At 35.8% G+C, this 17952-nt stretch overlaps 1 protein-coding gene across 1 annotated transcript in view; it reads left to right on the forward strand.

The window, feature by feature from the left end:
* NAALADL2 (N-acetylated alpha-linked acidic dipeptidase like 2) overlaps positions 1-17952 on the forward strand; it is a 1062845-nt gene that overhangs the window by 400998 nt on the left and 643895 nt on the right. The window contains exons 3-4 of the mRNA XM_019946140.3: positions 202-475; positions 13113-13232. Coding sequence (XP_019801699.2) covers positions 202-475; positions 13113-13232 — 394 coding nt within the window. The remainder of the gene's footprint in view (positions 1-201; positions 476-13112; positions 13233-17952) is intronic.

Genomic DNA, 17952 nt, shown 5'->3' on the forward strand with positions numbered 1-17952 from the left:
AATTCATTCTGCTTTGATTTTCTATAATTTCTGTAAAGCTCATCACCTCTACCAAATTGTGAATTTCTTGTGTAGTGTCCTGTCTCACGCATCTTTCACATCCCACATCTATTAATAATGGTTCGTATACTGAATCACCACAACTTGAAAGAATAAAGATTTCCTTTTTTTTTTAGAATATACCTTTTAAATTTCTTTCAGAAATTTGGTACAACTGTACAAAAGTGAAAACGACATAGAAATTTCAAAGAAGATTAAGACTCAGTGGACTTCTTTGGGCCTAGAAGACGTACAGTTTGTAAATTACTCTGTGCTGCTGAACCTGCCAGGCCCTTCTCCCAGCTCAGTGACTCTAAGCAGCAGTGGCCAGTGCTTTCATCCTAATGGCCAGCCTTGCAGCGAAGAAGCCAGACAACACGGCAGCCAAGATCCGCTCTACTCATATGCAGCCTATTCTGCCAGTGGAACTCTCAAGGTAATATGACAATTTGTCTCTGTCATTTACAGTGAAATGAAATTAGAAAACAACAGCTTTCATCTAAATTGAACTAACTGGCAAGAAGCAACATACCAAAATAACCAGTAAATATTCTCAGTGTGGAGGTGCCAGGAAAGGGGAAGGAAGATTTGAATTGCCTGGCCCTTTTCTTGTCATATTTTGAAAGTGAAAACATGTTAGAAGAATTTAATTTAAAAGTGTTGGGTGTGTGACTGAGTCATTCACAGTTTGCTTAATCCTTACAGTGTGAGTTCATTTCGTTCTTTGGTTCTGAAGAGGCAAATTTTAATAGATCAATGTGGACAGAAAGAATAGAAACGGAAGCAGTTGTGTTTTGAAATTGTGTATGCACACAAGAAATGAAGTGGAAAATTTATGTGATTACTCACACATTTAAGATTTGACATACAGTGTGTCTGCTTTATGATGGAAAATATAAACAAGGGACGAGGTGTGAATTATTGCTTTAGTCTTTCTGGGTTAGCTGGTTTTTTTGATGTGGTTTTTTGGCATTGTGGTTAAGTGCACAGCTTCTAGAGCCACGTGGACTAGTCTCAAATCTCAGTTGCCCAATTACCACTGTTAATTAAGCATATAGGGCTGAGTTTTCTCATCTCTGTAATGGGGATAATAATAGTTCCAGCTTCATAAGCTTGTTATGAGAATTAAATTAATATATGTAAATCTTGGAGGATAGAGCTTAGCCTATGGTAAGGACAAGAGAGCAGTTAGAAACCATAGCATTTAATTGGTCACTAGTTTCCTTTATATAGGCAACTTTTCCATCTCCATGTAAGAGTCCCATTTGAACAAACACATTCAGTTTTTTTAATAAAACTATTGATTTCTTCTATAGATTTTATATGAATGAAATGCTGTTTCTGATTGTTGATTATTGGCACAGATTTTCAAGAATCCAACTTATTATTAACTGTGATTAAGATGATTAATTTAAATCACTTAAAATTACATTGCAGAAATAGATGCTTGTTCCCAATTTAAAAAAAATTTTTTTTGGGTGCGGCATGAGGAGAAGCAGCTAACCACTGCTTCGGCATTGTTCTTGTTCTGTGTTGTAACATTCTCTGATATTTAGCAGAACCGCATATAACCAGCACCACCTTGAAAGCCTTTTTATTAATTAAAAGTTAACATAATATTAAATGTCCTAGTGTAGGACTCATGATTTGACTTGATACACTATGTCTGATAGGCAATAATGGAAAAGTACTTGCGTACTAATGGAAATAGAGGGAGGCCGCCAGCATTCTTTCTTTGGTTCAGAAACTTTGGTCCCAAGTCGAGATTCTAAAGTTACCCCACATATTTTAGACTCCCAACCCTACATAAGCCCTACACATTTCCAGGCTCCTCTTTATCCTGGTTGATTCAAGTACAGCACAGTCATCTCCTTCCTTAAACAAAAGCATGTCCAAAACACAGAACAAGAACAAAACCCCAGAAGCTTGAGTGGATCCTTGGAATCACCCCCATCTATTTTCTTTCCAGTTTCCTCTGGCAAACATCCATTATTCCTGGACTGAGGTGATATGGAAAAGCCGTGGAACTATAGCTTGTGTCTCAGTTGCCTTAGTGTGTACCTCTTTAATAATTGCCTGGGCACATTGGATTTTTTTTTTTGTATTCCTGTGTAACCATATCTCTGTGGGATTTTCACACATTTATCTTATCAGTTATAAGTGTTTAAATTTTCTGGTTGTTTCATATAAAAGAAAACCAAGGTCTACTATAGAATCATGGAAGTAGTTAAGTATCTGCGAAGTCATAAGTCATGGAACTCTAGTATTAACTTGGTAGGAGTGTAAATTGGTGCAGCCACTATGGAAAACAGTATGGAGGTTCCTCAAAAAACTAAAAACAGAATTACCACATGACTGAGCAATTCCACTTCTGGGTATATATTTGAAGAAAACAAAAACACTAACTCAAAAAAATACACCCACCCCAATGTTCATAGCAGTGTAATTTTTTACACACACACACAGGCGCCCACACACACACACACACACAGGCACCCACACACAATGGAATATTACTCAGCCATAAAAAATGAAATTTTGCCATTTGAAGCAACATGGATGGACCTGGAGGATATTATGCTTAGTGAAATGTCAGCCAGAGAAAGGAAAATACTCTATTTTATCACTTATGTGTGGAATCTAAAAAATAAAGTGAATGAATATAACAAAATAAAAAGAGACTCACAGATATAGACAACAAACTAGTGGTTACCAGTGAGGAGAGGGAAGGCGAAGGGCAAGATAGGAGATTAAGAAATACAAATTACTATGTATAAAGTAAATAAGCTACAAAGATATATTGTACAGCACAGGGAATATAGCCAATATTTTGTAATAACTTTAAATGGAGTATAATCTATAAAAATATTGAATCCCTATGTTGCATACCTGGAACCAATATAATATTATAAATTAACTATATTTGAATTAAAAAATACCATTTTCAATAAAGAAGTGGTGAAAAAGATTTTAAATAATATAGCTATTAAAAGGGAGAAATAAAGTTAGCTATAGATGTAGAAGTGTATTCCATGTGTGAAATATTAGGCCTAGATAGAAGGGAATAATGTTAAAGGAACTAAAATGCAATTATAGATAAAACAAACACTTTGTATTTGAAGAACATAATTTAAGAAATTAACCGTGCAAATTAGATGACAACACTGGCAGTAAGTATTTTTAGAATTATGTTAATAATTCAAATCTATTACACTAAGTACATAATAATTTAAAGATTTATATAAATAAAGGACATAATGTGATATTGACTTTTTAAACTTTTACTATATTAGTATTATAATTTTCAAAAGCAAAGCAATTTCTTGGTGACTATTTTATATGCATATAGAATACTTGCATATATTTTATATACATGTTTTAGATAGGTGTATTACTGAAACTCGCATATTCTAATTAATAGGACACTGGTGAATTTTCTATGTCTCTTCAGACTATTTCCCAATTCAAATCAAGCTTGAGAGGTTGCTGCTGATGACTCAGGCATACCGACTTTTTGATTTTGAATACACTGTATTTGCATGAATTTCTATCAGGCAGTGCCATTAACAAGTTCTTAAATTATTCTAGTCTAACTGCCAGCAAAGCTCCCCGCTACTTTTGCTTTTGACAAGGTTATTTGTAGAAGAGCCATGCCCTTTTACTTTGAAGAGCTGTCATGTCCATTCATCATATGACCGTTTTGTATAAGCTTCCAATTTTTGCTTTCTGCTAACAGTCTAAACAGCATTTGTGATATCTGAGATCTACTTCGAAAACCTACTTAGTGCCAGCATGATGGATGGTGCACTTTGCAACATTTTGTAATTCATTGTGCACTGGAAAGGTGACATTGTTTACCCCATCATAATGACAGGTGGGTCAGTAAAATGGTCCTAAGGAGAGTTTTCCTGTCAGATGCAAAATACATATTAAAATGGATACATAAATAATTTAGCATGAATGAGGTTAGCTTCAGGGAATAAACAGTGATTTATATTTTTATTAAAGGGAAATATCAACTATAATATCATCATAATGTTAAAGACATTGATAGTGCTGGCAATGTCTAGTCAGTTTTATAAATAGAATATATGGCTTTATGTAATTCCTGTGCAGTTATTTCTTTTGTCCTTTGTGAAACCAGTGCAGGTACAGAAGAGTAAAGGGAACAATTAGTATTTAATACAGGTTGGTCAGATTGGGTCTACCATGTTCTTACTTTGAATAAGGGATTTGTTTTTATTCCAGTACATTTTATAAATGTTGAAGTTTTCTTTCTGTTAAGCATTATTTTGTATCGGGAAGACAAGTCAAATAATGCAGTTTTATGAAGAAACATTTTCAACAACTCATTAGCTGTGCATGAAATATTGTTACCAACACACTTCTCACTATCCCATTCCTCAGAAAGCATAGTTCAGGAGCCCAGACTAGCAACCTTCCTTACCAGTTGCACATCTGTGGATTGGTTGCTTCAATTCTCTAAGCCTCAAAAGTCCTTATCTGTATAAGGGGAATAGTAATAGTATCTCAAATGATTGTTGTGAGGAAGAAATGATAGAAACCATGTCAAGGGCCCGGAACTTAGAAGCACTCAATAAATGTTAGCTATTGTTATTAGTAGTCGGTATAAAGTAGATGCATTTAAATGGGAGAAATTAAGAAAATATCAGGACTATATATCATAAAATTTGGAGTACAAATGTTTACCACATTGTCTGAATACAGTCTTCCTGTCTTCTATTTAACATGACAAATATTAATCATTAGGGAGGAAAATGCCTTAAGTATGAATACATAATAAAATAAATATAATTCCCTGATATATAATATAATTTTTCATTTAAAACTGAAAGCTCAGATAAATGAAGTATTTTATTTTTGAATGCAGAATGGCAAAGCATGTCAGAATGGCAAAGCAGGTCAGCATGGGCCTGAAGAGCGTTGCTTGTCTTTGTTTTGTGAAATTTCATGATGTAGTTTAACACATGAAATCTGAACACTGCATCAAATATTTTGTCAAAAAGTCTTAAAGAGAAAATAATCGCTGCATGGAATCCTTGGATAACTTGTAATCAGATGTCTATTTTCTCACGGCTAGGAAGACTTTGTCTTCCTCTTTTATTCCTCTTTTATTTTTAATATTCTCAAACAAAGGCAAACTTATCAGTGTTATGGCAGAAGGCAAAGCTATATGTATTTAGCTCTGAATGCTTCCTGTTACAGATAAAAATATCGGAAAGCTAAAGGAATAGAATGAAATTGTATTATTGTCTGGGTATGAAGATGAGGCTACTGTCTCACAAATAAAGAAATGTGAGCTTCGAGCAGTTTTTCAATGCTGAAAAGGATTTTGCATTTTATTTGTTTCCCCTCTTTTGTGGAATCCATCTTTTGGTCAACGGTGCACAAATGTGAGATGAATGGCTTTGAACAAAGTTGTATGTAAGTGATTCACTTAAAAAAATCTACATAAAATCCCTTGGTTTAATATAACCTTCTGTTTCTGATTTCACGAGCTCTGTGCAGTAACTAAGTTAACAAAATAATTTCAAAGTTGGCTGCTTTTTTTTTGTTTTTTCAAGATAGTCCATGGGATTAGTTTCCACATATTTAAGGTGTATATTTTTCCTGGATTTAAAATTTCATAGATAGAAGCATTTACAAATAAAAAAGTGATATATCACAACATAGTGTCCATAGTGAAATATTTGTTAGGGAGGTTACATCTTATTCCTGGGAAAGAATAAAAGCCTATTATACGAAATAAAAGTTTACAACAAAGATAGTTGAATTCACCTAAACAGTTAAAGTACAATGGACTATTTTTCTCCCTCTTCATTAGAAGAAATATAGCATTTTGAGTGAGAAAGTGTTTGACTACAGATTTCTTTTTTCTTTTTCTTTTTAATTTATTAATTTATTTATATTTGGCTGTGTTGGGTCTTCGTTTCTGTGCGAGGGCTTTCTCTAGTTGCAGCAAGCAGGGGCCACTCTTCATCGCGGTGCGCAGGCCTCTCACTGTTGCGGCCTCTCTTGTTGCGGAACACAGGCTCCAGACGCGCGGGCTCAGTAGTTGTGGCTCAGGGGCCCAGTTGCTCCGCGGCATGTGGGATCTAACCAGACCAGGGCTCGAACCCGTGTCCCCTGCATTGGCAGGCAGATTCTCAACTACTGCTCCATCAGAGAAGCCCCTTGACTACAGATTTCTAATTTGACTAAAGTTATTTTTAAAGATTCTGAATCAGCATAATTGTTGTTTGACAGAAAATTCTAGGTCAGGATTTTTAGTTTTAATATAAGTTAAAACATACCACTTACAATGTTTTGATAACATAACTTTCTTAGCAGATTTAATATATAGTTTAATTTTCATAAAATGTCAGTATACAGTTTACAAATAAGATTTACCTCATTTCATTGGATGCTGCAAATTCAGTCTTTTCAGAACTAGAGAGATCTGTGCAAAAGTTGATCCTTAGGTTTATGCACTATTTCAGTACATTAATATAGTTGATTTTAAAGGAAGCAGAATTCAATCATATTACTTTCATGGTCTCCAGGAAGAATTCTCTTGAATGAATTTGCAACTCCTTCAATATCCTTACCTTAATAAGTTGAGTATCATTTATTAAATAAAGTACCCTTTGATTATTAATCTGTTTTTCCTTGTATTTTAATTTGATACTGAAAGATTGATATAGAATTTAGCCTGCTGGCTGTCACTAATGTAACAAGAAACACTCAACATTTAGCAAGTATATACTGAGTGCCCTTTTTTATGCCGATCACAGGAGCAAAATCATCCATAAGAAAGTTTTGGACACTGCCCACATGTAGCTGGCAGTCTAATAGGGGAAACTTGCTATTAGGTAAGCAATTACACAACTGCATGGTGCCATCCTGCTATGAAAACTAGCAAGTTACCTAAATATTCTAGACTCCATTTCCTCATCTGTATAGTGGTCAGAAATATCGAGAAATATGAATGTTCTGAAGATTGACTGAAAACAACTGATGTAATCTCCATGGTAAAATGGCTAGTACAGAGGACATAAATGGTTAAGTACTGATTTTCTTTTTCCTTTTTTATCATAACAGCCCTGTCCAATTTAACCCTTCTTATAATACACACGTGCGTGCATGTGATCTCTCCCTCTCTCTCTTTCTTCCTCCCTCCCTCTCTCTTTCTCTCTCTCTCTTCCTCCCTCCCTCTCTCCCTCTAAGGTTCTGTATTCAAATTCCAGTTTTCCAACAGCTGGGGTTCCCTGTGAACCTCCTCTTGCCCTCATCTCTCTCTTGCCGTTACCCACCTCTTGCCCTGATCTACTTCTGAATTTTTTCCACTTTGCCAAGACCTAGGCACACGCTTCAACCCACATCTCTAATGCATATCTTTTTTTTTCTAAATTACCTAGAAAATCCTTAAATAGTGCATTTTTTTCTTCCCCACAATTTGTTTTCTTAATTTAGTATACATTCTTATCCCAGGTTTGCATTATTTTGCCTGTTGACTTTGGAGATTATTGATGTAAATATGGAAATAGAATCCTGACAGAACTTTGCTTCACTTTGGTTAAATTTCTATATTACAGTACTTTTTAACTTAATTTTCTCTCCTTTAGATGGATGTGCTGTATATGTTAGATTATAAAACATTTCACAAGTTGTTAAAAATGATTACTATATGCCAAGACAAGTGACTACTCTGGCTTATCTTTGTTTTTTCTGCTTTCAAAACATGGTCGCTGTACACAAATAAAAGAAAATAAATTATTCACTGTGCCATTAAGCACTGCATTTAGTATATCATTGTAGCAAATATTTTTTCAGCATGTGTTTATAGTACAGTAATAAAAAGTGATAAAATTGACCAGCCATCCCTTTATCTGACCTTTTACACTGAAGACAGCAGAATGGATTGTGTGAATTCAGTTGGGATGTACTAGTTTAGCACACTTGCTGGTGTCCCTTCTGATCGGTTGGGAGTCTATTTTAACTGATTAGTTCTTCTGCTGTTCTAGTAATTAAATATTTTAAATAACTAAATATTATTTAAATTATTAATAGCTTTTTAATACTAAAATACTTAATATTTTATATATCTGGATGCTTATGCCAACCCCATCTTAACTGGTCTTTATTAGCTAGAATACTTGTTTGAGAAGGAGTTTGAAAGGATTGATTAGTGATGTCTGCCACAAGGGTGGGAGGAAGCAGCATTGGCTTTCGTGTTTTAATACATTGTGGTTTTCATAATAAGGCCTATGATGGAAAGCCCTTCAGTGAACTTGAAAAAAAAGAACTAAGAAAGTACTAACAGTCTTTGAATTTTGAACTCTTCATCATTACTAATACACTATTTTTTTAGAAAGGATAACAGTAAACATGGGAGATTATTCTGATTTTACAAGTACAAGCACTTTAATTTGAAGAATATTCAAAAGCTAGATTACATAAAGTAGTAGTAAGTTTCTAAAGTAAAATTTGTATTTAGATGAATAGTACTTCTGATAACCCTGTATTTTGTCAGTATGAGAAATGCTTGGGTTTACCATTTCTGACTTTGAGTAGAAAATTACTGTTTTAGTCAAAGCAGGCTTTTCAAATATTCTGTACATTCAGAATCTCTCTTAGAGAAAACTGGGAGGATTCAGAGTGATTGATTTGGTTGAAAATGTCAAGTCTGAAAAATTTCAAGGCATACATCATTTCATAAGCATGAATAATTTTTGCTACCTCAGGTAGAAGAGAAACATGGCCCTGGATCATTCCTCAATGTTGAACCCAGGCCACCTGCAGGTGGAGGGCCCCAGAAACACTTCTCTGACCTGGCTACTTTCCGTGATTGTTCTATTAATTTTAGTTAGCTTACTACAGAAAATAACAATTCTATTCAGTTCTCTTGTTTATTCTCTTCTGTTGCTTCTTCTCAGAATAGTCTCTCCACTTTTCCATAGAACATTTGGTGCTCTAGAATGTCACTTTTTAATGTTTTGATTTTTAGTCATTGCTAATTATTTGGTTTATGATTCCTCCTAATCACACATTTTACAGTGGATAGAAGATAATTGTATTTTACTATTCATTTCTAAAGTGTACCAGTATCCTCTTAGCTGTTACTATGTGGCCCGTCTGTTGTCATGCCGATACTTTTTTAACAAAGTATAAATATTTGATTTTCTGTTACAATTGTTGTTTTTTAAGTTCTTTGTTCAAAAATTAACATATAGGGCTTCCCTGGTGGCACAGTGGTTGAGAGTCCACCTGCCGATGCAGGGGACACAGGTTCATGCCCCAGTCCGGGAAGAACCCACATGCCACGGAGCAGCTAGGCCTGTGAGCCATGGCCGCTGAGCCTGCGCGTCTGGAGCCTGCGCTCCACAATGGGAGAGGCCACAACAGTGAGAGGCCTGTGTACCGCAAAAAAATAATAATAATAACATATAAAATTTAAATAAAAATTAATGTGTAGACTTTTTAATATTTCTCTGTGGTAAAAAAAATAAAACAGAGCTAGTTTCCTTTCACTCTGCACCTCTCATTTACTCTTTCCTATGTGTCAGGAAGTCCTCTATGTGTTAGGGAAAAACTGGTACACATAGAGTAAATGGTTCAACAAGCACCTACATTCCTGTTCACTTGGCATTTCCCAAAGATGGCTCAGATGTGACTTAATCCTTGATATTTGGACTTAAATTAAACATGGTATGCCAACTGGTAAGTGGACAGTTTTCTAGCGTGACAGAATACATGCAATAAAGAGAGGTTCATTGTAGCAACAAGAATGGTTGGAAAAAATGGCTTGACATTTTATCATATCATTGTATATTGATTTGTCTCAGAAAAATTCAATGTGCTTTCTTGCATCTGTGATTTTCAGTTTGCTTGAAGGTAAATATGAAAGACTTTTGGAAAGGACCTGGTTCAGAAGCATCCTTTGAAGACAATAGATAATTTTTATTATCACCTGTCAAACTGTCAGAACATTGAGACTTCTATAAATATTGACTTTTAATGCATAGCCTCAAAGTACATAAACCAAAATAAATTGATAAAATGATGCCTGTTTTGGGGAATATTTTTGTGGGATAAAGTCCTCTTACATGTTAAAATGCATTGATCGTTTATATATGCTATTTATAGAAGATGAGTTGGAGAGCTCTTTAATTGAAATTGCCACTTTTGATGTCATTTACAGAATTGGTATTTTAGTAACTGCCGTATTTTTCTGGTATGTACACAAACAAAAAGTCATAGTCTGGCCTATACGCTCTCAGACCAGTATGATTTTCCCCCAAACTCTCCTAAATATGAAAAGTATGTTCATTAATATAACCAAATGTATAATATCTCTGTTTTAAGATGCTATCAGTGAGTCATATTTAGTAGATAGCTTAGAAAGTTGAAATGGAAAACATAAATTATCTCATTTTTACAATGTGATCATTAATATTATGTGACCATTTATTTAATAAATACTGGTCAGCCTTGTATTATTCTACAATTTTCCTGTCTTGCTAGTTGTTTGGCATGTGTCGTCCAGCACTGGAGCTTGCTGGTTGTTGAGTGGAGGTGGGCCTTAGCACTGAGTTGGAGATCTCTGGTGGAACTCTTGCTGATTTTTATTACATGGGGCTCAGAGGTCTCTGGTGGTCCAATCTCCTGAACTCGGCTTTCCCACATCGAAGGCTCAGGCCTGACATCTGGCCAGAGCACCAAGACCCTGTCAGCCACATGGCTCAGAAGAAAAAGAAAAAAAAAGAAAGGTAGAAAAAAATAAAATGAAATGAATAAAGTCATTAAAATAAAATATTTTTTAAAAGTATTAAAATAAAAAATTTAAAAAGTAATAAAAAAAGAAAACATAAGAAGAGAGCCACCAAATCAATAAACAAATCCACCAATGATAACAAGCGCTAAAAAGTAAACTAAGATAAACATAAAGATCAAAAACTGGTCAGTTGCGTACGGCCAACCCCCTGTCTACAGTTGCTCCCAAAATCCACTGCCTCAATTTTGGGATGATTCGTTTTCCATTCAGGTGTTCCACAGATGCAGGTTACACCAAGTTGATTGCAGAGATTTTATCCACTGCTCCTGAGACTGCATGGAGAAATTTCCCTTTCTCTCCTGTTTTGCACAGCTCCTGGGTTTCAGCTTTGGATTTGGCCACACCTCTGTGTGTAGGTCACCTGAGGGCCTCTGTTCTTTTCTCAGACAGGACGGGGTTAAAGTAGCAGCTGATTAGGGGGCTCTGGCTCACTCAGTCTGGGGGGAGGGAGGGATACAGCATGCGGAGCTAGCCTGCAGAGGCAGAGGCCGGCATGACGTTGCATCAGTCTGAGGCATGCCATGTGTTCTCCCAAGGAAGTTGTCCCTGGATCACGGGACCCTGGCAGTGGCGGGCTGCACAGCCTCCCGGGAGGGGAGGTGTGGACAGTGACCTGTGCTTGCACACAGGATTCTTGGTGGCTGCACTAGCAGCCTTAGCGTTTCATGCCTGTCTCTGGTGTCTGTGCTGATAGCCGCAGCTCACGCCTGTCTCTGAAGCTTGTTTAGGCAGTGCTCTGAATCTCCTCTCCTCACGCATCCCATAACAATGGTTTCTCGCCTCTTTGGCCATTCCATACTTTTTCCCAGACTCCCTCCTGGCCAGCTGTGGTGCACTAGCCCCTTTCAGGCTGTGTTCACCCAGCCAACCCCAGTCCTCTCCCTGGGGTCTGATCTCTAAAGCCCAAGCCTCAGCTCCCAGCCCCCACCTGCCCTGGCGGGTGAGCAGACAAGGCTCTCAGGCTGGTGAGTGCTGGTCGGCACCCATTCTCTATGGAGGAATCTCTCTGCTTTGCCGTCTGCACCTCTCTTGCTGCACTCTCCTCTGTGGCTCCAAAGATTCCCTACCCTGCCCACCCCCTCTCCCCACCAGTGAAGGGGCTTCCTAGTGTGTGGAAACTTTTCCTTCTTCACAGCTCCCTCCCAGAAGTGCCGGTCCCGTCCCTATTCTTCTGTCTCTGTTTTTCCTTTTTTTCTTTTTCCCTACCCAGGTACGTGGGGAGTTTCTTGCCTTTGGGGAAGGCTGAGGTCTTCTGCCAGCATTCAGTAGGTGTCCTGTAGTTGTTCCACATGTAGATGTATTTCTGATGTATTTGTGGGGAGGAAGGTGATCTCCACATCTTACTCCTCCGCCATCTTGAAGATCCTCCCTCCTGAAACAGCACATTTAGTATTATAATTTTATGACTGGAAGGCATAACAGCTATTATTTTAATAATAGAAATTCCAGAAAGTAAAGTCCAAAGGAATCCTCTTGGCTGTAGGAGTATGCTGGATGGAACTCTCAGGGCAGTACGTTTCAAAGTGTGGGATGGGGTTCACTAAATCATAGGATTCCCAGTAAAATTTCCAGGAAGGCATACAATTTTTGCATTAATAAAATGAGACTTTTAAAAATGAGAAATATTGATATGAAACATAACTCTAAGGGAGTAGTGGGAAATGTGACAGAAGTAGTTGTTTGGTGTTATATTCTAAAGTCTTGAATTTCACAGTGGTACAGGTGGCTGTATAGGTTGTATCCTGCATAACCCAGGGGGTTGTCATTCACAGCTGGATATATGCACATCCTGAACAGCTGTGCATTGTGAACTTTGTACTTAATTTGGATAACAGTAGAGAATCTTTGAGTTGTTTTCACATCTAAGAGTAGTATGATTGTTGTTGAACCTTAAGGAAATTAATTTTACAGCATCTTGTAAAATGATTCAAATTCCAGAAACATGAATGTAAGAATATACCAAACTGGGTGGTCTGTTAGAGGCATAAACAGGGTTTGTAATTTGTTTAGAAGAGACTGCAAAGCAAAAATGAATCTAAACCTTTTTCTCAAGTGACTTCTCAAAGGAGAATTGTTGTACCCTGATAGAAATAGAAAGGTCATGATTGGGACAGGGTAAGAGAGAGATTAGTCCTCCTTTGAACGTTTTGAATTACTATGAATGATTTTGTTATGCTAAATGGGCAATTTGCTGTAATGCTTCTGACAGGGCTTTATTTTTCTTTGTCTTCTCTTTCAGGCTGAAGTCATTGATGTGAGTTATGGAAATGCAGATGATTTAAATAGGATTAAAAAAATGAAAAATGTCACAAATCAGATTGCACTCCTGAAATTAGGAAAACTGCCACTACTTTATAAGGTTGGTCCAATGGCTGTTATTTGGTGGTAGGGTGAATATTTTGTTCAGTTGGGGTTACATGTGCATATGAGAACATGAAGAGAGAGAGAGTGAGTGTGTGTGTGTGTGTGTGTGTGTGTGAGGGAAAGCAAGAGAGTGGAAAGACAAAGAGGCGTACGGTATCACAGGAAGATAACCTTTCCAAAATGGATAATTTTATATTAAGACCTTTAAGATATTGTGAGTTTGTGGGACCTTCATAAAATTGGCGTTTCCTTCATAATACCTATCTGGAATGCTAAAAATGAGAACCACAGTGTCTTCTTCTCGCGACATCTGCAAAACTTCTAATCTGATCTAATTACCATGTGCTTTATGTTAGACTAGTATCTCGCTGATTTACACTCCTTAGTGATTAATTTTTGTCAACTGTATAACTTCACAGTTACTGACTGTGCTCAGAAATTTAATTAAAATATAATATACTAAGGAAAAGCAGAATTATGATTTATTTTATTTAAAGAGTTTATTAATACTCATCCACCAGATGCATTTACATAATTAAAGCAGTTCAATCTAAGTATCTCATAATGAGCCACCACAATAGAGAGTCACTACTGCTCATTCTTACTTCATTTTCTTTTTCTATTAAGAAAGAATGATCAGTATAGTTATGTAGTTATGTCCCTGGAATGCTCTGGTTCTGAAGATATATTGGATTTCTCCTCATTCAAACCTATATGAGATTAGCTAATTCCCAGGAGCAAAAAATGTTTCCAGAAATCTGTTGGCACACTCTGTAAGGACCCAAGAGAACATTCTGTGCCTGTTTTTTATTTTCCAAGGATGCTCTTATACTTAAATCAATGTCTGATAGTAGAAAATAGGCCAGAATTTTAAGTTAGTCTTGAAAATATAATACACACTGATAATAATTTTTGTAGGATATTTTGTAGGATTTTTGTAGGATTTGTTAGTATGTATTAAAGGCCTTAAAATTATCATTTTGACCCAGTAATTCCATTTCAACAGTATATTCTAAAGGGGAAAAAAATCAGAGATGATGAACACAATGATTACCAATGATGTGAGAAAATATTTAAAATGATATATACATCCAGTTTAGCACTGAAAATTATGCTACATTTGTACAGCTGAATACAACAATTACAATGTGAAGAATATTTAATATGTGAAAATCCTCATAAGTCAAACAAATAAATTATAAAGAGGACATTTATAATAATTATAGAATAATGATTACATTTATAGTTACTTCTAAAAGTAACATTGTTAGAAATATGGGTTAAATATTTTTCTAAGCATTTTTAATGTATTTTCACATTAATCTTTACAATAACCATAGTGTTGAGGTACAGATTATTATCTTCAGTTTATAGATGAGTATCACAAGTGCATGAGGAAGGAAATAAGGTAGAGTATACTCTTTCCCCCAAAACAGCCCCAATCTGGTAGAGGGGCAAAATGATGACATTTTAAATCAATGGTACAGATTTGATCATGGTATGAGACTAGGCATTCTAATTACTTACTTAAGACAAGCGATTCAAATTGCTTAGAGGACATTTTATTACCAGTAATCAGAAGAACTCTTCCTCTAGTTGTTTGAGGAAGAATGTTCTTTTCCAGATGTTTTAAAGGGACAGTGGAAAACAAAGCACAACAGACCCACTTACCCATGAAGGATAAGTTCCAAGACTCCCAGTGGATGCCTGAAACCACAGTTAGTACCAAACCCTACATATACTATGCTTTTTCCTATACATATATACTTATGATAGTGTTTCACTTATAATTAGGCATAGTAAGAGATTAACAACAATAACTAATAATAAAATAGAGCATATAACAATATACTATAATAAAAATTATGTGACTGTGATACCACCAACGTCATTCTGATAATTTAGAGGGCTGCTTAGTGAATAATGGGCAGGTTAGGATATACAGCATGGATATGCTGGGCAAAGGGACGATTCACATCCTGGCTGGATGGAGTGGGACAGCCTGAGATGACATCAAGCTACTCAGAACAGCCCGTAGTTTAAAACTTAGGAATAGTATTTTTGGAATTTTCCGTTCAGTGTACTTTGGACTGCAGTTGACCACGAGCATCTGAAACCTCTAAAAGTGAAACTATGGATAACAGGGAACTACTGTAACACTGCTTTGAGTACAGTACATGAATCCTGCTTGTTCAACCTAAGAATGATACAGATGTCTAAAATGTTGTTTGTGGTAGGGGCCAATTATCTAAATTGGGTTGATGGAATTATGGATTTCTATTTCTTTATATTTTCTAAATTCCTAATGATTTTGTATATATTTTGTAAGGAAAAAAAGTCTAAAAATTCATGTTAAGATAAGGCATTTAAAATTTTTTCTAACAGTGTTTATAGGCCAAATACTCAAAATCCCTACCAGTAGATAATGGGTTAAAACATAGCCAGTTTCTTTTTATTTGACTGCTGCAGAGAATATTTACATTATGAAACCATTTGGCAAGGTCCGCAAAGTACTGAAATAGTGGTTTATCTAGAATAGGTCACAGTTATTAAAACCCCAGTACATTTTCCCTGATCATCTTCCTATGAAGAGATTTAACAAAGAGGTCTGTGCAGAATTTCCCTTTAGACAGAGCCTTGCCACAAACTTGGCATTATCTTCTAGCCAGAGAAGAGAGCACTCTTTCTTTAACCTTTCAGATTCTATTCTAGGCATCTCTGTTTTCTGTAGATTGTCCCAGAGATTATGGAATCACGGATTCCATATCTGTTAATATATATTCATATTGTAAAGAGAAAAAGAAAGCATGGTGTAGACAAGGTTATATAGCATGATTATAGCTGAACTTGCTTCACCTGTCCATCAGATATATTCTGAGGCTGAAATTGGAAAATGAGGTAATAGAGTAATACAGCTGGGTTGAAAAAAAGGCAGAGGACCAATAGACTTCTATGTGAATTACAACTGTTACTCATGATTCCAAATGAGCATCTGGACTGGGAACATGGGACTGAATGAGTAGAGAAAAGTTAATCCTATTTTAACTGTGCACTAGTAACTAAATCACAGTTTAAAAAATGAATCTGGGAGGGAATCTCTGTATCTGAGTTAAAGAGGGCAAAGAGGAAGCAAAATTGTGATATTACCTCCTAAAGAGAGTAGAAAAATAATCCGCAGTCAAGAAGGAGGAGATCTCATTAGTTTGATCATAAATGGTATGTATGTGTTAATTTAGTCACTAGGAAGGGATTGATGAGGTAATCCCCACATTTGTAGCAGGAGCTGTAAAAGGCAGATGGCTTCTAGCTATAAGCCTTGATGTCCACACTTTGTTGTTGCAGGAAGGGGCCAAGTCCTTCAGACCTAGCTTGTGCTGGTTTCCTTAAGCTTAAACCTTAGAGGAAAGGCTTTAGGTTTCTATGAGCTTTGTATTTATAGCAGTTTATTGTATAGGAGAATGCTTTCATTCCTTAAGCTTTAAGACAAAATAGTCTTTTATCTGTCATGACGGATTTACTTAGATTTCTCTCAGTGACAATCTGAGACATAATAAAGCAGATCCCCAAACCCTTGCAAATTCCCAAATTGCTAAATAGGTCTCTAGTACGAAATTTATTTTATAAAAGGCAATAAAAGCATTTGGCTTTCTTTTAGAGTCATTTTCACAAAAAGCAGTAATAAAAAAAAAATTACCGTGTAGTCCATGACAACTAGAAATTGAGTAAATCCCACTGAAATGTGGAAGATGGGCCATTTTCTGGGTCTGCACCACACGTAAGTCCTAAATCTTGTAAGAGTCAAATTTGCATATGGTAAAATTACAAATGACTAAATATCTATGCCTTTTGTGCATGGTGAAGTTACACATGAAAATTCATAAATGCTGTTGTGATTTTTTCATAAATGAAGTAACATACAGTACATTCCTAGTACTCACAGCTAGATGGTAAGATACTAGCAAATATTACCTGGTTTTTGCATTTTCTTATATACCTTTTTATCCCTGTAATCACAATTTTAATGATTTGGGAATCCAAATGATTTTGTAGTTTCCTACAAATGAAACAGTTTCCTATCTATTCATCGGATAAGATTTATATTTTAATATCAATTTTGCATTGTTTGGCCAGTGTATGACTTAACCAACTACCACTCAAGTCCATAAAGCATGCTTAAAGAGGAAGGCATTTTGGAAGAGCCTGGAGGGAAATGAGAGGTAGAAAACAATTGTTATGTGTTGATATTTTCAAATATTCAGTAGATTGTTTCCAACAGATTAGGAAAAAAGTAAACTTCATACTATTTGAATTTCAAACCCAACTTCATCTACAAAACAAGTAAATTTAAAACACTGAGTTGGGGGTTTAGTGAGGAAATCTATATTTGGTGAATTACCAATCAGTACTCAACAAGTGGACAATAGGAAGATCAGTAAGAAATTCTCTAGTTTAGGTAAAGTAAATCCTGAGAAATACTATATTTTGAAACCTTACCTCACATAAGGCATTGACATACTTTTCATATTTGCTGAACTATACTCTGTTTCATTTGCTCCAATCTCCTTTTTTTTTCTGATGACAATTATTTAATCCTTATGATAACTGCATTCAAAAGAATTATTTTTTTAAATTTCAGTTAATAGAGAGCGGCATTACTCTATTACATGTGGTAGAAGTTTAAGATGGTAGATCTAAAATTTAAGTTTCATTTCCCC

Source organism: Tursiops truncatus, chromosome 4 (genome assembly GCF_011762595.2).
Source record: "Tursiops truncatus isolate mTurTru1 chromosome 4, mTurTru1.mat.Y, whole genome shotgun sequence".
Classification (NCBI taxonomy): domain Eukaryota; kingdom Metazoa; phylum Chordata; class Mammalia; order Artiodactyla; family Delphinidae; genus Tursiops; species Tursiops truncatus.